At 39.0% G+C, this 22,949-nt stretch overlaps 1 protein-coding gene across 1 annotated transcript; it reads right to left on the bottom strand.

The window, feature by feature from the left end:
- Positions 1-676: 676 nt before the first annotated feature.
- spats2 (spermatogenesis associated serine rich 2) lies at positions 677-22,897 on the bottom strand. Its single transcript, XM_063464734.1, has 13 exons — positions 22,788-22,897; positions 20,183-20,462; positions 17,728-17,807; positions 16,122-16,230; positions 15,555-15,604; positions 15,032-15,254; positions 14,021-14,200; positions 13,735-13,870; positions 11,310-11,368; positions 7,994-8,103; positions 7,655-7,757; positions 5,469-5,617; positions 677-5,385 (listed from the first exon to the last, which is right to left on the bottom strand). The coding sequence occupies exons 2-13, from the start codon at positions 20,205-20,207 to the stop codon at positions 5,125-5,127; spliced, it is 1,485 nt and encodes a 494-aa protein (XP_063320804.1). The 5' UTR covers positions 20,208-20,462; positions 22,788-22,897; the 3' UTR covers positions 677-5,124.
- Positions 22,898-22,949: the final 52 nt, after the last annotated feature.

Here is a 22,949-nt window from a genome sequence, read left to right on the forward strand (position 1 = left end):
GCAATACAATCTTCATATCTTTAACCCCAATTTTTGTAGATAAGGAAATACCTTTACTGCAGAAAAAGTGTTGACGATGTTGAAGGAGAAAAACCTGCACTGCTAAGGCAAGAGGAGAAAGTGAATAACATTGTCTGAAGGAAGCCAGAAGATGTGCAGCTTTTTAAAAGAAGAAGGAAAGAAAGAAGACTCTCTCTCTCTTTAAGTTACCCTCCCACTAATTCTGCAGAAGTGCCCTTCAGATATCAGTTCAGGATACTCCGAGTTCACGGCTCTCAGATATCACACAATGATTCTCAAACCTTCCCAAATCATGTTTATGGATTCTGAATGTAATGGTTCCCTCTACCTGATGTTTCTGGTACTGCATGGAGATGATGTCATTTATCTGTTTGCCATCCGTTCTGTCCATATTTACCAACAAAGGAGTATAGAACATTATTCCTCAACTTATGTCACTCTTGTAGATTTAATGGTACATATTTAAGGGATTAACAGCTTGTAGCATGTGAAGGGTGTAAGATGTACACCATCATATCGTTGGGTATGTTTTTTTCTTTTTGTTATGGAGTCATGAAATCTAAGCCACGGGGTCCTGGTCTAGTTAGACATAGAGTAATGGAAAACTCTATAATGCAACTCTATAAATTAAAAAACAAAAACCAAGCATACACAGTCAGTATTGCAAACTGTTTATTTGTAGTAAATGAAAAGTGTGCCATTTAGTGAGAGAGGGAGAAAGAGGGCTGGGCAGTTGGGGACGGTTGATGTCTTTGGTCCATACTCTGGTGGAGGGGACTTTGATAAATCAGTGGGAAAAGAGAAAAGGCACTTGAGTTTACAGTTGTCTCAGAAAGGTTTTTAAGAAGATGGACAGAGGGTTTACTGGAAGAAATTAATGAACTTTATGTTTTAACCTCCATTAGGCCTAATATGAATATCACATACAAAATGCCCTATGTGAGCACAAATTATATACCTACATATATGTATATACACACAGTAAGGAAACATAAAAAAGGATGGAAAAAAGAAGAGAATGTGAATTGTTGGATTTATCCCACTGGGAATTTTTTTTTTTTTTTTTTTTTTTTTTTTTTTTTTTTTAAAACAGGCAGAGGGAAAAAAAAACCAAAAAAAAAAAACCCCACAGGCATAAAAGTTGCACAGGACGAGATAGTTTCTTTGGCGATAACTTAATATCCCTACAGTTAGGAATGTAAAACAAAAGGTGGTTGAAGGAAGGCAGACAACTTTGCAGATGAGATAATTAATGAATTGTTTAGGATTTGTCCTGCAGCTTTAAATCACTTCATACCGCAGCCCGTCGTTGATGAGCTGGCTCAGATTTTGGTACAACTTCAGTCTATACAGATCTTTGTGATGACATAACCCCCCTACCAGCTGTGCATGCACTTAAAAGGAAACATTTTGGGAAATGCGCTCGCTGTCTTATGGAGTGTCCAGCAAGTATGGATGAGAAGAGCAATTGTCTATCTGAACAGGGTTAGCTTTGCTTAGCATAGGCCAGTCTGGCTTTATCCAGCTGTAACACAATGCTCCTAATCAGCAGCTGTGACGCCCATAAATCACAATAAATGTTTTGAAGATTTATTTATTTTTTTTAAATTTACATATGACTATTTTGCAGGGCCAGGCTACATGCCAGAGAACCATATTCAAAAGGGGTGAATTTGAAATGAAGTTCCCGAATTAAAGATTTACAACATTTGTAAAAAAACAACAACTTTAGATTCATGACTTTACTGCATTTAATGATTCTAGTTTGTTACTTTACACAGCTGCAATAGGATAGCTCACAAGCAGTGTGACAGATGCATCCAGCGACTGTTTTTGCAGCTCTATGCAGCTGTGATTTCTGTTATTGAGGTGCTGAGCAGACAATTTAGTTACACTGGAAATGAAAAGTTTCTTACTGTAGTTTAGGATGGATACAAGTGTTAAGAAAAAACAAAAAACCCACAACACCTGAGAGCTGCTTTTAAACAGATGGGTGGTTCATTACTGCCCTCCTGAGACCAGAAAACTGGAAACACTCACTGCAACTACTGCTGCTGCACAGGGCCACAGTTGCAGTGGTTGTTTATTTTCCACCCAGTGGTCCCAAGGAGCAAGAATGGAAATATCATTGAAAAAAAACACAGAAGCAACCTTAATGCTGTAATAAAAGTTTTTTTTTTTTTTTTTTTAAAAAGCAGCTGACATGAAAAGTGGTTTTTGCTTAGTTTTTTCTCTTCCTGAAGCAGCTGTCTTTAAAAAAAAAAAAAAAAAAAAAAAAAAAACTGTTAGGAGGGAAAAACAAAACAAAAACAAAGAAAAAAAACAAAACAAAAAAAACCCCACAATCCAGGCCCGTTTAATGTGAAAGGAATCTACCCAATTCCTGGCTTCCATGCCAGACCAAGCTAACTCGTTGTTCCAGATAGTTTTGTCTTACTGTAACAAGCTAAAAGCTCATTTCCCATAACGTTAAATCATTCTTTCAAGACAAGCCAGAAAACATTTACCAAAGTTCAGAAACCAGTTTGCATTCTTTTCTCCACAAATACTCACTAATTTAACTACTTACGTAAAGAGTGTTAATCTCAATGGGGCAGGGAAAAAAACTCCCTATGCCCAGAAACCCTTTTAAGAACCAAAAACCCACAAAAACAACCCCCCTTCAAAAAAAAGAAAAAAGAAAAAAAAAACTGCTCAAAGGAAGACAACATGTTATGAAGAAGATGCAGCAATAATGTAACAACCAATTTTCCACTACAGCCTTTCAGCGCCGCATATGTACATTAACTACAGGATTATAAGAGGAGGAATCACCAGGGGGTCCATGTCCCAAACTAAGAGCCCACTGCGAGAGAACGACTTCGAAACGGGCAGTGTCGAAGGATGAGCGATGAGGTATTCGCCAGCTTTTTGTTCACAAACTGGGCACTATGATGAGATTGAGCCCCAACAGCAGCAGCTACTTGGCAGAAAAAAAAAAAAAAAAAAAGGATCTACGAAATCAATACAACCCTCCAATGCATTCATCAGTTTACTCAATTTTACTTCCACAGATGCACAGACTGGACATAAAAAGAAGAGCCAACTGACGCTAGATATCGATATATCAGCCAATACCCCCTATACACACACGCACACACACTCATAACCAGACACAAGAATATGGGATCTACTGAAATTGAAAATACTGGGGTCATTATTAAGTTTCCAGTAATGTATTTCACAAACTAGGTCGTAACTTAATGTGAAGACACTTCTCGACTCCACACCTCCATCTTTTCAGCGGTGCAGCAGGCACTGCTGAGAGTTTGTAAACAATGGAGTCACACTGCTGGACAAACTTTTAATTCTAGTACCCCAAGTATCTTTTTTCTGCATTATGTTGTTTAAAAAAGAAAAAAAAAAAAGAAAAAAAAAAAAGAAAGAGTTTCCGTATCACACAGCATTCATGCCAATATCCATAAATCAGTGAATGGCTGATATCTATATCAGTCAGGCAGGAAAAGGGGAAGAATAAATCCTACACTTTGTTTTTGCACATATTCATAAATCACATATCTGCTCTATGAGTACCGTCTGTTTACAAAGCCATCATGACGCAGACATCCATGTTTCTAGAAAGGCCAATGTGAAGTCTGTGACTAAAGGCAAGCACGACATTAATATGCCATTCGTGTGCATATAACAAGAAAAACACAAAGAACAAACGGCCTGTGAATAAATGTTCAGAACTATGAAAAAGCATGTGCACCACAAAGGAGTTTTCCTTTGTTGAGAGTTTTTACATATTTAACATTATTCTACAAAAGGTAATGAGCCCTCTTTGTTATAAAACAATGGACAGCTAGCTAAGAAAAAACAAAACAAAAAACAGCACACATGATAACTCCGGCAGCCAGTGGGAGGGCGATACATCACTGCCTTAGGCAATATTAAAAAGGAGTAGTTTGACATTTGACACTGGGATATGCACTTATCACCTCCATGCAGAGTCAGATGAGAAGGTAGATAACACACTTGTGCTTACATTAAATAAGGAGCTACAAGCAGCAGCCAATCAGTTCAGCATTAAAGCCAGAAATGAGTAACAGCTAGCCTCAAACTTGACCCCCCAGAAAAATCCCAGTTTTGTGCAAAAACACAGAAAAGATTGTGTGAATTAGTGAATTTAGCGGTGCAGTTTGTCACATTAAGACAGCCAAAGCCATTACTCTCCTTCTGCAGCCTTCACACCAAGCTAATCTAATCAGCTGCCAGATTCATATTTAGTGTACACGTGTGTTAATCTACTTATGCAACTCAGAGCAAAGAGTGAGGGAAAGCGCACTGACAAATGTTAAACTACTCCTTTCAAAAGGGCAACATCTGTGTCCACAGTGTTACTCTCAATACAGCCAAGTCCTAGCGTTAACAAGTTCCCTACGGTTTGTAGCAGCCGTACAAAAAGCTCTGGATTACAGTTTGATATGTCTCTTTTTTCTTTACCTTGCAATGATTAATGACAGTTTGTAGTGTTGATTGCATGTCTACTCTTCAAAAATCCCAGCTAATGCTAGAACTGCTTTTACACTTTCACAACGCTTTCCGTGGTGAAGGCATTGAAATGGTTCTGGGAGACAAGCAGAATAATAAGATCTGAGGTTCGAATCAGAGAGCTGACAAAGCCACAGTAAAAATAGAAAAAGTACTAAGAGTTCAACTTCAATAGTGCACAAATTGTTGCAGGTAATCACGTCAGTCTCTGGCAGTCTGCTTTAACTGCAAAAACTAATATCAGAGACTGACGATAGCATGACAGTAAGATCTCTCAAAAGGGGCCTAAAGATAGAAACTGTTAACCGTCATCAGGAGCGAGAAAAGAAAGAGGAAGAGCGATTACAGAACAGTGAGCGCTTTTCAAGTTTGAAGGATGAATTGATTGATGTGGCGAGGCGGCACTACAGCTCAACTGACGGAAATATGTAAACTTGTATTCTATTCTTCATTAAAAGGAGTTAGCAGGTGGGGAGGAGGTGAAGGGTTGGGGAGGGGTATGTGGAGAGAAGGAGTTCAAGGGTTAGTTGATGGGTTTGATTGAGCTTGTGATTTTTTGTTTTTTAAATGTCAAGGACCATGTGTTCGTGGAACCCTTTGGGGAAGCCCATTGTGAGAGGGTCGGTCTTGGTTGTGAGAGGATGTGGAGGAATGCGAGGGACCTCTTGAGTTGTTAGAGTGCTGTGATGTAGGCCCAGAGGAGGCACCATCATTCTGATGGCGGTGGTTTGCACGACCAGCGTTCCTGTCATTGTAGGAACCACCGTTATACCGCTGACCACCTGAGTGATAACCTTGTCCGTGGAAGGTACGCCTGTTTCCTTGGAAAATCTGAGGGGGAGAGTTTAAAGTTTGTCAGTGAAGTAAACCAGCATTTGGTCTAATGTCTGACAAACTACGGCCTTCCAGCTGACCTGTTTGGCTGGTGGAGGACGGGTTTCACTTGGGTGGTTGCTCTGGATCTGGGTAGGAGCAGGCGTCTCCGGCAGGGTGGGGCTGGCGACAGAAGATGATGTGGAGCTACAGCGGGATCGGTTTGAGTAGCCTGTACGTGGGTGGTAAACTGTGAGAAAATCGACATAGTGAGTCAACACTCAGCGGAAACCTCTGGGGCTCAAAGGTGAAGCAAATGCAGAAGTGCCAAAATCTACATTTCCTCTAATGGCTACTTAAAACTAAGTCAATGGCAGCATCAAAAAACACATTTACACCTTGTTACAAAAACTATTTGGGCTCTATTAATGGTTTTCCTTTTCAAAAGATATATAAAGTGACTCATTTTTTTCTAACTGTTGAGACTTACATTTACAGGTGTGTCTTAAAACAGGAAATTGCAGCTAATAGGCCTCACCTATACTAGTGACAGTCACTGAACTGGACCACTCCACTGTGTTTGTTTTTTTGGAGTATTTTAATGGCTTATCTAATTATTAATATGGCTTGCTGTGAGTTTTTTTTAAAACAAAACAAAACACAAACAAACAAAAAAAACCTCCCACAAGTTTATGCCTTAATTTTGGTGAGTGAAATTCTAGTATTTATAATTCTGTAACACTAATGAACATTGAATTGAACAATGAATGATCTGTTCCAGTGTATTGCACTTGTACAGTTTATGACTACAACTTGTTAACAAAGCTTTTACAAGCCTTAGTCATCAGTCACAGAGGCATGAATGGTCAGTGACCCCAAGTGACCACTGCTTACTAGGGAAAAAAAAAAAAGTGTATTCTTAACAAATTAGAGAGCGGTTGCAGGCTACCAATTGGTGAAAACAGTTGCAAAGAGGAGGCTTCACCAGAAATCTGGTTACTATGATTTTGGTTGCTAGTAGATTACCATGATGGATTTCCAGCTTGTCTGCAAACACTCTGTAAACTTTCCACTGAGCTGTAGTAAAACTTGGAAAAAGTGCAACGTGATTCAGAAACAGCAGCATTCACCTTCAAAGTAAAAGTTTTGCCTTATCTCCAAACTAGACGTTTCATAAGGAGAAACCTTTGCTTTTCTCTGGGGAGAACATTCAGCTGTTGCACTTCTTAAAGTTTCACTACCACTTGGTGAGTAGTTGTGGAGCATTTTACAGACATTATACAAATTTCAGTGACTGCAAAAAACTGCAATTTGCACAGTGAAACTGCAACAAACTGCTAGCAACCAAAGTGGTCACGAGGTGGTTTTCAGTGCAGCACCTCTTTCTGACTAATTTCACCCACCAACAGCAACCACTTGCCAGCAAGTTAGGCAATAAGTTTCCTAGTTACCAGAGGTTGTCAGGTGGTCACCATCTGGTCTTGCACAGGCCTGTGTGACTGGGCTCTAAGGTGACAACTTAACACTGTACCCACTGGTCTAAATATGGCAAATTCTGACAACACAAAACACGGCAATGGCAAAAACACTAATGTTGAGTCTTTAAAAGGTGAAATCCAAAACCTGTACGTGAAGTCATGGTGTCTACGTCCCTCTGTTAAATATAGGCTATGGTCAAAAATGGTAAACCAAGCAACCTTTCTCACTAAGCAGAAAAAAAAGTGTGCTAATTGCATAAAATAAAATGTTAAAAGCTTGTTTTAGACAGATCTACATTAGAGGCATTCTCATAACCTTAAATAGCATGAAATCACAATTTTTGGGTTAAGATTTTAGAGTCAGATAAGACTGCTCTGATTAGCACAGTCATGGTCAAAATATAAATAAACCAAATGTCTGACATGATGGGACAGCAGCTTCTGCAGACCGGTCCGAGTATGCAGAGACCAAGAAAAAAAAGAAAAGAAAAAGAACACAAACAAACCTCTTTCTCCCTCATAACAGCCAACTTGACATCCTCCTCTTCAGAGGTTAATTAATAAACAGAGCTGCTAAAAATATTATTAAAGCTTCCTTATTGCTCCACTATAGTTTCCAACCATAAAAATAGCGCTCTGCTCATTCAGTACTGCATGCTTGCCATATCATAATCATTATTGCATTAGTCATTTCTAGCCTGCTGGTCTTGTATTTTGTGAATTAAGGAAAGGTGTGTCCCAGTCAAGTGTGAGGCATAGCTGAACACAAGTCAGTAAGAGAAATAAATGAGATGACTTTGATACTGTACCTGATCCAAACCCTGCAATGCTTGTCTTCAGCGGTTCAAGATCAAATGTAAATCTTAGAGCTTTTCCAAGGTCCTCATCGTATTTACGCTCGCTCACAAAGTGCTGCAAATAAAAACATAAATAAATAAAAGTGGGGGAAAAAAAACCCACCCACGTTGTGTCTTAAAATTTGTCGTTTTCATCTCTACTTTTGTATGCATAAGTAGGAGAATCTGCCTTGGGTTGTAGATTAATTAAAAATAAACACCAATTTCCCATTCAGTCGGTTATGAAATAAAACACCAAGTCAAACTGAGATACTGAAAGACAGCATCAAAGTGGAGCAGCTGTGCAGGTACCTTGATGTCTGCACGCAGTTCAGTCAGCTGCTCCTCTGACATGGATGCTGACTTATCTGTCAGCCGCCGGAGCTCCTCTGCTCTCTTCTGCCGGGCATCCAAGATCATCACTGAAACGTAGCAGCAAAAATATGAACAGATGTGAAAGAATTTAAGGAGGGTTTTTATTTTGCAGTCAAATGTCTGCCTGTATTATGTCTTCCACACATTTAAGCAAAAGTTTAAAAACAGAGCTGCACCTAAAGTGATTCTGAGCTGTTAAACTCTAAACTTTAAATTAGGAGGAAAATTTCAGTTAGTCAGTTCAAAGTTGGCTGCATTAGCGCTCACTGTGAGACACGTCCAGCAGCCAATTTGGAAATTTGGCGGACAAAATAAGTCTGAGGCCACCCACTACTTTAAAAACGGTGCCTTCTCTTAAAGACAAACTGTCCTGTGTGTTAGGAAGCAAAGACAAGACAGAATTTCCTTTCTTTAAAAAGTAAAAATGATTGAAAATACATTCAAAATGGACCCTCTTCTTTTGCTTAAGTTTAAAATAAAGAGGTCTCGTAATCTTTCAGTTTCATCTAAATACTCATCACTCCGTCAGTTTGTGAAATCCAGCCAATCAAAAGAACAGCATCTTAAAGAGGAAGGGATGGGAACTAAAACAGGTTGTTTCAGGGAATGATAACCTGAGAGACAGTACCAGGGCCCAGTATAAGACAAAAGGGATGATAATGAACAATGACTCATCCAAAGCTGCTCTACTAGAATCAAAGACCAAAATATGAAGCTCAAACTGGAATAATGGGTCGCCCTGCAGAAATATGCAATTGGTCCCCAGTTCAAAGAAAATGACAAAGATTTCAGTTGAGGGCCCATTATGATGGCTGCCAACTGTGACCTCACCACAACCCTGACTCCATTCATACTGGCGCTGAGGTATGGCAGTATTCACCTGCAATACTGTGTTTAACAATAGGTGTCACCACTCACATCTCATCTCCACTCACTCTACATAAACGCTGGTCTAAATCTCTGAGCTTCTGCACTAATACAGTTTCTTATTTTAGCAACTGTTCCCTTTATTGGTCACCACACCGGACCATCTGCGCCCATCTCACCCCCAGCATTCTCTTCTGTGAGAAAAATAACATACCTCTGAAGGCATCTCTTCATATCTTCACCAAACACAAAATTTCTCAGTACCATCTCTTTTTCTGTTTAGCAGCTCCATATTGAACATCCTTTTCCCCAATATATCTATTATCCCTCCTCTGAACATGCTTAAACCATCTTAGCCTTGCTTTTCTAATTTTCTCTCTAAACTGCTCAATCTGCCCAACCTGGTGGTCACCATCAGTGAAAATCTTAAGTGCTGCCACTGGTTAGTGCTATCAATTATAGCAGGTGTTCACTACCATCTTGTTAACATTCTCCTTCACTCTTTCTGCTATACTTCTGTCACAAATCACCTCTGACATTCTTCTCCACCTACTCCATCCAGTCCACCCTGTTCATTGCTTTGAATGACTCATTACAGGTACTTAAACTTGTCCACCTCTCCTCATTGTATCTTAACTACATCTAATAACTTTCATTCCTCTTTTCTCCAAAGCATAGGCTGAAAACGCATACCTACACCTCTCCAGGCTCTCTTCCACCTCCACCTCAAACACATCTGTCACTTCTACCGCACACTTAACCTCTGTCTCACTGTTCTCATACATGTCCTGCACCAGCCTCACACACACTTCTGCCACTCCTGACTTTCTGAAGCAGTACCATTGTTCCTCTCTTGGCACCAGCTTTCTCTAGATCCACAAAGACATTGCAAACATTGCATCTGTACCGCCCTTTCTCAGGATGAAGCCATACTACTCCTTGTTAATTGTCACCAGTCTACTTAATCTAGCTTCAAAAATTTCTTCCCACATCTTTGTGGTATGTCTCACCAGTTTTATCCCTCTGTAGTTATTAGTGTTCTGCACATCACCCTTGTTCTTGAAAATCAGTCCCAGTACAGTTCCATTCCTCAGGCATGCTCTCACTCTCCAAGATTCTGTTAACCTACTTAATAATAATAATAATAATAATAATAATAATAATAATAATAATAATAATAATAATAATAATAATAATAATACTGCTACTACTAATAATAATATCATCATCATCATCATCTGCTAAGTCCATAGCCCCTTTCTCCTAGATATCTCCATACCTCCACAGGTATATCGCCTGATCCAGCTGTCTTTCCACTCGTCATCCTCTTCTTGGCTGCCCTCACTTCATTCTCATCTGAACTCCCTTACCCAACTTTCCTCCATCCAGCCTCCTCTGTCATTTTCTTCATTCAGAAGGTCTTCAAAGTCCTTCCATCTTCTCAACATAGTCTGTTCACTCGTTAGCACATTTCCATCTCTATCCTTAATCACTTTAACTTGTCCCAATCCTTTCTAGCTTGCTCTCGCTACTTAGTCAATTGATACAAGTCTTTTTCTCTCTCCTTCCTTAGTGTCCAATCATGGCTGTAAAAGCAACAATCATACACCTGTGTCTTCAACAAGCACATGACATGTCCCACTCAGACTAATCTTACAGAGGACATCTGAAGTACCCATTGGTCCTTAGCACTACTGATACAGTCCCACAGCCAGGAAAGAGGTTTAACAAATACTTATTTTTTTCTCTTTTTGAAACATATAATCAAAAATAAATATACATATATGTTATCAGTTGTATCACTTTCTCCTGAAGGAAGAGATTCTTAGAGTAAAGTAACTTTTGAGAAAACCTGGCTTTTGCAACATCGGAGGAGGACTAGAGTTTCTTTGCTTTCCTCTCAATTCACCACACGCCTTGCACAAAGACAGCATTGAGTCTCCCTTGACACCTGACACTATTCACTTTTTCCAGGCCTGGAACACACAACACTCTACACTGAGAGGACAGAATAAGAGAGAATGGCCTAGTTGTACAAATATCAGGCCTACATTGTCATCACACACACACACACACACACACACACACACACACACACACACACACACACACACACACACACACACACACACACACACACACACACACACACACACACACACACACACACACACACACACGCGCTCTAGGTGTATCAGGACCTTAAGGCAACACTGCAGTTTAGAAGAAACTGGGACTTGCTGTTCCATAAGATTTCTTTTACAACCTCCAGAAGTGATTTAGGTCAGAGTCTCGGGGCCTTTGAGTCAGGTGATCATATCATGAGAAGAACACAAGCAGCTGCAGGGTGGTATGTGACAAGCATACTGGAAAATACAATACTTACTGGCCTCAGCTTTCACTTTGTCCATTTCTGCCAGCAGAGTCACCTCTCTGTCCATTAAACTAGAAAAATAAAGAAAAGAGGGTAAACTTTCTTGAATCGTCTCTGAAACGAGATTGTGCATGCCGACTTTGCACTAAAATTGCAGAAAAATACCAATATGGTTAAACAATAAGACCAATGGGGACAGCAGACTTCTGCCAAGGCTGAAAATTCCTCCACACCATGCACAAATTAAGCCAGAAGGATATTGGAATATTGATTAGTTTAATATTTTAAGAACATCAATATGATGTTTATTTTTATCACTTTAATTCAGCATACATTTATAGAGACACTCCAAAAGTTAATTATTTCTAAACTGGACAAAGCTCCACCTCTGGGAAAATATCCATGTAAATCTTTTCATGACTGAGTAATCTTGCTAGACAACAAATAACCCGAACCTGAGAACACAGCTGCTGAGAGCCTTAGCATAAACGCTTCAGTCTTGATGGGATAACGCATTTACTGGAGTTTGAGCTTTATACTCAGGACATCTCGCGCCGTTCTCTGTAGCATTATAGAGTCAGCTGTTACGTAGATGGCCATCTTGTATGCCTCAAAGGTTGCTCTGAGATACTAACAAGAATCAGACTACACCCATGGCAAACTTTGAGTGTCTGAGTAATGATGATAGATGGTATCAAATAAAACGCACAAAGCAAATATGGAAATTAAAATTCTTGTCCACACTTGTAAATCTAATTATACCACTTCAGTTTTGTTTCTCAGCTGATGGTTGTTCACAGATTACAAATAAAAGAAAGCCACAATGTAGCTTTTCTTTCTAAAAAGCTGAAACACGACACAGCGGTGTTTAGGATCCATTTTCGACAATAACCAACTACCTGCTTTTGTACCGACTGCCTCAATACAATCTTCTAGTTTACTGATAATAAAACAAAAAATCTTTCATGAGTGTTTCACAGAAGTGGAAGTCTTAGCCACAGAATTGAAGTAAGAGCCTCTTAAGAGTTGTAGGTGTTGAACAATAACAAACCGATCTGTCTTTTATCTTTGTTAAAGTGAATAAGTGTTAAAAGTTTTATAAGCCAGTGCAGCAGTGGTCTGGAGCCAAGAGTGGAGCTGAATGGATATCCTCACAGTCAACCACAGCATCAGGTTTCAGCTTTTGAAAGATGAACAATGGCTGCGCTCTATGAGAATTTATAAGGAATACACTTTATCAACGTGCAAATGTTTCAGTTAATCTTTTTGCTTTGCCGAGTTAGACCTAATAACCTGAGGTTTTGTAGACGATACTCTGTAATTGCCAGCTTGGACTAAACCCAGATAATCTTCAACCAATTAGTTATTAGTGAGCTCCAAATCTACTGCCAGCTACTTTAGCATTTACTAAAGTCTCATGAGAATGATCACTACAGTCATCTTATCCAGCCGAATTATCAGGGGCTTAACGGGCATGGATTTTTCTTCTTGCTCAGTCCAGCAGTACCTATGAAGTTTGTAAGCCATTTAAAGAACACCCTAAAGTAGACAAACCACTAAAACTGGACACTTAAACTGGTTTGTAAATCCTGTTAACATGAACTGTATGCCTAATGTTAAAAAAAATATTCAACTGCAAGTGTAAATCCAGGGATTATAGACAAATTACTACAATGAAATATTATGTAAAATTTTTAGTTTGTTATTATCTTTAATAAAGTGTTCTAAATCACTCATTTTTTTTCTGCACACACCAGAGACTCTATGAAAGCAATCCAAGGTTCAACACATGGACCTCTTTTACTATTATGCAAAGTTGCACCACCAAGAAGGACAAAGGTAACTGATGGCAGAGCAGCACCTATAAAAATGCAATAATGCCTGAACTGCTTTAGTGAACATGTAACACAAATCTGAGAAATGAAATTGGAACAAAGATCTATTTTTACATTCTTCTTTGCTTTTCTGGAACAATTTTCTTCTTAATGCATCTCTCATCACAGTCTATTTAGACTCAAAGATTCAAAATTCTTTCAGGGTTGTCTTACGGATATAGAGGCTTGTTGACACTGTCACAGGAGTGAAAACCATTTCCTGATTTGTTTCTACTTACTTAAAAAAAAAAAACACAACAACAACAAAAAAAAAAACACTGTGGGTCCTGTTTAGCAAGACAAAGTTTAAAGAAGTTCACACAAAATTAAAAGCAGTGTTTTTACAACTTCAGACATTAATTTTAGATCAAACTACCTGAGACATCTGTAGACTAGCTTTATGATTTTATGTTATTTGGAAGTAGTGTTTATAAATATACTATTAACAGCACAGAATATTGTCAATATAATATCAATATAATTTTTGACTGTTGAATAAAAACACAATTTTACTTCAACATCAAATGCATGACAACAGGCAGATTTAAAATGAATTCCCATACCAGCTCTGTAGTTCAGCAAATGTCTGCTTCATCCTCTTTACTGAGGAGTCCATCTCCTCCTTGACCACCATCCTGTAGCGAGTCAGTGATGCAGTACATCTCTGCAGGTCCTTCACAGAGCGGTCAATGTTGGAAGCTGAGAAGGAGAGAATAAGGAAGAGTTAAGCAAGAGTTTTGGGGCTATGACACATTTGTTTTCAGGTTACCTTTGCCCTTGGCTGTGAGGCACAAAGAAACAATATGGATAGAATAAAATGGGCTTCTGGAAATAAGAGCCATGTCTAACCCATCTTCTTTACTCCTGATGATCCTTGCTCATCTGTGTTGGATGCTAATGAGGCAGGGGGATGATGTGAATTTGAGTTTGGCCTTTGTCGTGACTTATTGCCTCTGGGAGCCTGGTGATTTCTTCCTCCTGGCTGAGAGGTGGGACTTGGAGCACTACCTTGACTTTCTGCTTCTGCACCTGTGAGAAGACAAAGTACTTGTCAGGACACAAAGTAAATAATTAGAAAACTACCCTCATGTGAAGAAGCAGAATCTATTAGGGACAAGGTTCTTGGTATTTTCTATTTGTAGTACGCTTGTAGCACTTGCTGCACTGGTTTCTGACAGCATTTGAGCATGCTTTGGTTGCATGCAACTCTTATGAAGGGAAATGAGGGATGGCATTCACCAAATCACACTGAAAGACCTCTGGATATAATTTGATTAAGAATTCTCTTTTTAAGATTTATTTGCATTTGTACCAACGACCAGCACACAGAAACAGTCAAATGGGCCTGAAGAGCTTGTGGCTAAACCATAAATAAAATAAAATAGCAAGTTGCCCACTCAGGCTAAGTCAGCAGACCATCTGCTAGGTTCACTTTAAAAGTTAACTTCCTCCCCTCCCCCCCAAAAAAAACTGCCTAGTCACACATATCAGGAGGACATTTTTAAACCACTAAGATTACAAGTACACACTTCCCCACTGAACTTTGATTTTGATTAGATAACACCAAATTAATTTCTTCAAGTTAAGTAATAAATTACTCTCTTTACCAGCATGTGGCGACAGGCTCTGCTCTACTTTGTGGACAAGTTTCATTGATAAAAATCTAATGAGACTTTCACACTGTGTCCTTGGCTCACTTAAGGTGACTTTCCTGCAGTTAAGTTCTATAACAAAAATATTTGTCCAGGAACAGATTTACTTTAAAAGGTCAAATAAGGTTCAGGTTGTAAGAGCAGCAATTTGCATGGCCATAAATTACTCTATCCATCCATCACATTTTAGCTGAACAGTTGCATTTACCGGTGGTTTCGGATGTAGCAGGTTCAGAGTCCAGCTCGGCTGCATCCAGGGAAGCAGAGTCCAAGTGTTCACTCAGCGAATCAAGAGACTCTCCGTCCATTACTGAGCCGTTGGCATGAAAGCCATTCAGCTCGTCCTTGCCCTCTTCGGGCGATGTGGCCTCAGGTGGAGCAGGTTCTGCTGGGGCTTCTGACTGAGGTTTGGGCTTCTTTTTCTTCTTGGGCTGAACAGTAGGTAGGATATCAGTGTCAGCCTTCTTTGTTTATCATCTTTTTACTATCACAGTGCAGTGACATCAACTAATTCAGTGCATGCAGAAAAGGGAAAGCTTTGATTTAAATGAAAATGAAAATAAAGCTTTTGGCAGAAGAATTTACTATACAAATCCATGCGTTTTAGAACCAATGAGAGCAGATTAAAATGTCATGAATGATTTGAAACTAAATCTTTTACTAAGAAACAGTGACATAAATATGCCAACTCAACAAAGAGACGTTTAAGACGTAGGCTTTGTGGTTCTCACCTTCTTTTTTCCAGTGACATTCCACTCCTTCAGGATCTCAACTGCACTGCCTGCGGTGTAAACCAAACAATGGTGACGAAGGTACACGCTGACACATGGCAGATTGAAAATCTTGTAATACCATCTGAACATATGAATGCCTCGAGGCGTTGTTTAGACACGGCTAACTAAGGAAACAAAAGAGTAGTCTGACGTAGAGACACAACGCTCCTTTGCTATAATTAAACCTGCCAAACCAAAGGCATGCAAATGATACGCAACTACAGAATGCAAAGCATGGCAGGCATGATGGTGAAAAAAATTTAAGGTTAAGGACCCAAAAAAAAAAAAAAAAAAAAAAGTGTACATGTTAACATGTACACTGTAATTACAGGACAGTTCAAAGAAATCATTAAAGGCACAGAATTACAATTACATTCATGCCCACGACCTGTGTATGTAAACACAACTCTACTTGTGGAGTGAGTGAAGTAAGCTCCATTAAATACCAAATTACAAATTCACTTTTACAGAAATATCCTGTCACACAACATCACAGTAACTTTCAGATGCTTGGTGTCCTCATACCTTCTAAAAAAGCCTGCACGGCCTTATCGACGCAGTTCTCAAAATGCTGTAACACCAGCACAATCTCATTGTTGCTTTTGTTGGGGACAACCGCCCTGACAGCACTGATCTGTGAAGCACAGGGAACATTAGCATTGACAAGCATAAGGGCCCTCAAACATTTACTGAAAATACACTTTAAGTGGCTGTAGGACATGAATGCATAGTCTTAATAATGCACTATTAATGTAGAAATACACAAAGCTTTCATTTTGGTCAGTGAAAGAATGATACTCCATGGCGACTTTAGTCAATACAACTGTTCGACTGGTTCGAAAATTCGACTGTTAATGCAACTATATAATCAGACAATCATATGATGCATGTAGACAAGGTCAAGACAACCTGTTGAAGTTTAAACTGAGCATCAGAATGAGGAAGAAAGGTGACTTAGGAGAAGTGTGGTGAATGCGTGAATGTGGTGTGGTTGGTTGTTGATGGTTCCTGAAATCATCTAAAACTGCTTTCTTCAACATGACAATTAGTTCACTGCACTCAAAAAACCTCCACGGTCAGCATAACGCAATCATGGATGTAAATCTAAACAAACACCAGAATCTGTGTGATGCCATCATGCTGATATGGACCAAAACCTGTAAGGAATGTTTCCAACTCCTAGCTGAACCAATACCACAAAGAATTAAAGTAGGGACTAGCAAGTGGCCAGTGAGTGTATATATCGGACACTGTAATGAAATATTTTTGCTTTTCACCATTTAATTTAACAAAAATGTAAAATAATTTTTGGGATCCTATATAAAACTCCCCAGAACTGTTAAATTATAGTTTAACAGCTTTAAAGACGCTTCCTGGCATGGGATTAAGTGATACATACCTATATAGCCCTCATTTTTCAAGATATGATAAGATATCTGTTAAGCTGGTGAATCTGATTTTTGCTCTACTTCAACATAAATCATGCTCTGACAATTTGCCCTCTCATGTTTACTGTCGCCAAAAAGCTACTTTCCAGGAACCTGCTGTACACATCTCACAGTAAATGAAACTGAATGCCAAGCTTTAGGAGCGTCCAACTTTGGCAGCAGATAAGAATCCAATGATTAGAGATGGGAATCGAGAACTAGTTTGAGATAGTACAATCCATCAAAATCATGCCTCCAATGTTATCAGTTCTATTTATCAATGCTGACATGCCATTTTTGACGCACTGCAACACAGTGACGTCATGCTCATAGCACTGACTCACATGCAGGTCTACAGATATCTGTTTACTCAGGTATTTGCATTTTGTTTCAGTTGAGCTTTTATGCAGTGTACATTATCTTTAAATTAATATAAAGCTCCTGTGTTCAATTATTGTGCTGATTTTTGCTGAAAAAAAAGATGCAATTTCAGCAATGTAAAACCTTGTGTAATCTCTTGAATGTATTTTGTGATTCTTCTTCTATAATTTCATTCTAATCTTAATACCATCTACAGCCATATCCACAAATGAGAACAAATATTTTGCAATTTGATGTTTCAGATTAAGGCCTCCAAAAAAAAAAAAAAAAAAAAAAAAAAAAAAAGTGCAGCACTACTCCTGAGGAGTGTGTAAATTTCTTACCTTCTCCTTCATCCTCTCAGCCGTTCCACCCTGGGACATGACCATTTTTGAACGGGTATCAAACACTACTCCGGATGTATCTGGAAAAATATAGCAGAAACTCAACTGCATTGTCCATTTAACCCTTCAATTGTACTTGCAAACCTATGTAGAGCATCATTTGCAAAACAAAACCACCAGCAGACATCTTCAGAGATTTCCTGGAAAAAAAAAAAAAGTTGCTGGCCACCTTTATAAATATACTAATCAGGTTACAGCTGCAGAATTATGCTTGTGAAACAGACATGTGACGTGACATGTTAATCTACATGAGAAAAAAAAAGTATTTACATCTGAAATTGAGAAAATAGATTTTGCTTCCTGTATGCAAATAAACAAATGTGAAAAATGAAGATGCCAGCCTCACAGGACTGTGGAGGTGGAACGATGTGTTATTTGAGCATGTAAGCACAACCACTTCAGATACAAGCACAAAGGAAGCGCTTAAAAAAAAGAAAAAGAAAAAAGAAGACTTCATCACATCTGTGCCTGAACTGTCTGGAACACGGATCTCATTTTAATGACTAATAACCAATGATAGCATCCAAAAAGACATTCTTTCAAGAAGGAAAAACTTCAGAGTTTCTTCTAGCAGGAGGAGAATAAATCTGGCTCACTGAGACAAGCAGCTGAGTCAAGGTAAAATGAGATCTCTTCCTGTAAGGTCAGATGACACTAATCTTTAAAATGATAAACAAAGGCCTTCAGCTGAATGCGAAGAGTCAGAGTGAAGTCCACAGTTAATCTCTGGCCATTGAAAGACACAAGAGGGAGGAAACTGCTGAGCCCTTGTAAAAGTTGTTTTTCTCATGCATGGAAGTAGGTTAATGTCACTGTAAATATCCACAGCTCCAATTCGCTGTAAAAGTACAGCCATCTGCACGTACTTTCAGGACAACTCCATTAGATTCTAGCTGAAAACAATCATGCACACATTTATTTGTTGAATAATTTATTTCTGTGACCTATCTGTAACTCAATTCTTGTGCACCATATAGAGATACAGTATTGTGCAAAAGTATTGCACCATCCTTCATGTCCCTTTTGCTAGGGAAATGGACATAGCAATTCGTTGAAACTGGTACATGGAAAATGCAGTATAAAGGCTATGTTGTATTGAGAGAAAGTCAGCACTAGCATGACCACCTTTATTGTGTAACACAGTCTGAACTCTTTTAGAGAAGGTTTCTTGTTTTGTTTTTTTTATATTAATTTTTTTTAAGTCATCTTCAGGACTAGTTCTCCAGGCTTCATGAAAGACAAAGCTCTTGTCTGGATGTTGATGTGATCAATTCTCTATCAAATAGATTCCACACTGCTTCAATAATGTTGAGGTCTGGGGTTGGGGAGGCCAATCAATGACTGTTTCTGTATCCAGGTATGCTTTTACAGCATTGGCAGCATCTTTGATCATTGTGTTGCTGAAGAATGAAGCTACTACCAATCAGATGCTTTCCAAACGGCATCGTATGACGTTTCAAAATCTGATTGTACTTTTCTGCATTCGTAAGTCCAATTTTGAAAAGGTCCCCAATGCCACTGGCTGAAATGTAGCCCCAAAACGTTACAGAACCTCAATTGAATTTTACAGATGGCTAATGATGATTATTTGAACCAAAAATTTCAAATTTGAATTCATCGGTCCATAAGAAATGTGTAATTTGCTATACATCAGCTGTTTCTCTGCCATTTTCCTTCCTTAAGAATGGCTTCTTAACAGCCACCCTTTTACTGAGACCATTTCTGTCGTTGATACTGTTCATCTGCTGTAGATAGATTTTTTTTAATGCCTCCCAGTTCTTTTGACATCCACTTCTCAAGTTTCCTCTTTTTTTTTGTTTTTTAATTCTTTTAAAAGAAGAACACTCTTGAGATATGCCAAGGTTTAAGCTAATAGCACAAAATCACCTTGGTGGTGAAAAAACATCATCTTAAATCTGTTATCCTTGGCATTTTTCAAGGACTGAACAAAACAATGGGAACAAATGATGTGCTTTTGTAACAGGCTGCTAGTAAAAAAGTTCCTAAAGATGCAATATATAATATTGGTTCTTTGCAAACCTTTCTGTTATATGTGGAAACAACACTGGTTCCTCCTTTCAGATAAGCACCTTTTAATGCTTGATTCATATGACAGTGTTAAGTGGCTTGAAAAACAAACACATCATTCCTCTGAAAATTGTCAGGTAGAAAGACTTAACTGAAAATGGGTGAAAAAGCAGTCATTGTCCAAAGAAAAACTTTGAAAGACCTTCAGAAAGCCTGGAGAGCTATTCCTGAAAACCACTTTAAAATAAATGACAAAGTCTGGTTCCTTGGAAGCAAACTATAAAGATATGTGATTAAATCAAGAACTTTCCAAGTACTTTACAATAAATTACATTGTATTACATTTATATTTTGTCTTAACCCTTACCTTTTTGGCTGTTTTTCTTTGCCATGTTGTCACACAGAAGTATCCAAGAAAATCTCTGCTGCTTATTTTCTGCAGTGTATACTCCTTCAAATATATTCAAGCTGATGCAGAGCTAACGGGTCCAAATGTGACAAAACTTTCAGTTTGAGTTGCTTTCGGTAGAGAAGAGGTCAATGAGGCTCAGAGCTGGCAGAAGGGTTGGAAGAACAAGGTTCAGATCCAGACCGTCACCATTCAGTCAGAGATTTGGGTTTTCCCCTTTTCTCTACCCTCACTAAATCTGTGGAATGAAAGAAAAAGAAGAAAAAAGAACAACTCAGAACTAGTGATAAAGAAGTGGTTTCGTGTTAGTATCTAAATGTAGGAAGAAAAAAAATACATTAAAAAGAAAAAAGAAACCCCAACTGTGGTCATGCTGTACCAAGTAAAAATGCACAGATACCACCCTTCCCTTTTCTATGATCTGAGAAAAAAAAGAATGCAAACTAAATCCATTTCCTCTGGCTATGAAATATAAATGAAAAACAGATTTCAATAAATTATTGTCTGTCTGGCGGAGAGTCCTCGAGAAAAAAAAAAAAAAAATCTGCAGTTCATATTGTCCTTGGCAGAAAAGCTGCATATAGTTGGGAAGAAAAGGTTAGCAGGGTTTCAGATTAACACATTTTTAGGGGTATTTCCTTTTTCTCGGTTGCCTACAGGAGTGGTGGGTGATAATGCTGTGCTGGCAATGGTGTTGCAGTATGCGGCCTTTGATTGGGCTGGTGACGACTGTGTGCAAATATCTGAAAGTGTATTTAAAAAAAATTTTGTGTGTGTGATTTAAAACTACTTTGAATATTCTAAGTTTTCTGGCAGCCTCTATGACGGCTACACTGGGTCTGAAGTCTAAAATGATTTTTTTTTTTTTTAAATACCTTTGGACACTTTTACAACTTATTTTCTTTACTGGAAATTAAACAGGAAGAATAAGAGTCGGTGATGTCAGAAATTACATAACGTTTGGTTTTGGTATAATGACATGGGTTCTTAATTTAGACAAAACTAGTGAAAGTACAATTTTGCAATTTCTTCATTGTGGGGGAAAAAAAGCATCTGTAAATCCCTATTACACTCTTGGAAATTTTACAGTCATCATGCTTAGTAATCAATATAGCAGACACATTCTCTTGCCCGTCTCACTGCTGCTTTATGTGAACTTTATTTAATTATGCCCACTCTAGCCTTAAAATTGCTTCAGCCAGACCTCCAGTAGTCTGGATCCAGTTTTATGGACCAGCTGTTTGTAGCTTATAGGTTTCCCTTTCTGATCCTGGTTCACCAGAAACGGAAACTTAAAAGGCTGTAGAAGCCAACACCCTCTTGATTAGGACTTGGCATGCCATAGTCCCAGTTCCACCACACCTTTACAGACGTCAAACTCACATATACACGCACGATCAACAAGTGACACTGCACCAGCCACTCATGCAAAGGCACCGAGATGTACTGTGTTTATCAAGAGGGATGGTTCTCCAGCATTCAAGAGTGCCAGGTGCACTCCTGTTGAGTGATGCCATTAAGAAGAAAATGCCAACACAGCACTCATGACGCAGAAAAGTTCAAGGAAGGTACATGCGTGTGTGGCAGATTTAAGAGGAAAAGCACTGATAAACAACATACAAACAATCCAATCACCAGGTAGTTTTTTTAGGTTTTTTTTTCCCTTTGCAGTAATTTAATCTCTGTTAAATTCCTGCCAGAGAAGCCAGTGATCGCTAGGTTCACAGTTAATTAAACCTGTCGGGCATGACTAGAAAACCTAGACTACCTCCTTTAAATATAAGACGTTAAGTGTAGCTGGCTAATCAGAGAGAGAGATATAAATACCCCCTCATCCGTTGCTGCATCTTAACTAGCATCTTGCATTATATTCCAGCTCAAAGCCTGAGTAATAAGGATCGCTACAGAAGCGGAAAGGCTTCCCCACAACCCCCCAAAAAACATCCCCATCTTTTGTGAAAGAACCTCCACGACAAAGATCGGTCAAAAAAAACCCCGAACTTCGTGTTTATTGTAGCGGAACGATCCGCTCAATTCAGCCTGTTATGTAACGTCACTGTTTTAATCGTTCGCTTTTTAAAGAATATCTACACATTTTTGCAAACTCTTGACTGAAAGCAACTTGCACAATGGGGGTCTCGGTCCAGTCTTTCATCAGAGAGCAGCTCACTGCACGTATTTGGCTGAAGTCCGGAGGTTACGTTACCGTTAGCGTGCTAACATTACCTAACGTTTATAGCATCTCTGCAAGGCTCTGCCTCACTGACCGCAAAAAAATCCCCGTCGCATTAAATTAGCCCCCCAAAAAACACGGAGAATGTATGCATAGCTAAATGCAGCACATTAGACAAACAACCCCTCTCTGGAGGGTCCTCTGAATGCCGCTTTGGCTAACGTTAGCGCGCAGCTAGCAGACCGCTTGGCTTTTATTAGTCAGGTTTGTGCTGTAAGGCTAGCCATCACTCGGCTGCTTAACTTTAGCGTTAAATACTCCGCTGCTGTTAAAGCATGTTTTTTCAGTCTAATAGCACAAAAATATAATCTAAAAATCACGAATACGTACTTGTTGGCGGCAGCAAGTGAACAGTAGCTTCTGGAAACGAGTGTCCGGAGCTCCTACCACCAGCCGTCTTTAATGCCAAGTAGTCTGCTGTGGGCAATATTTTCCTCGACCAGACTACTTCGGGTTGCCAGATTGGATTGAAAGAACGCCCCTTTTAACATT

This window comes from Pelmatolapia mariae, linkage group LG20 (assembly GCF_036321145.2).
Source record: "Pelmatolapia mariae isolate MD_Pm_ZW linkage group LG20, Pm_UMD_F_2, whole genome shotgun sequence".
In the NCBI taxonomy this organism is placed as follows: Eukaryota; Metazoa; Chordata; class Actinopteri; order Cichliformes; family Cichlidae; genus Pelmatolapia; species Pelmatolapia mariae.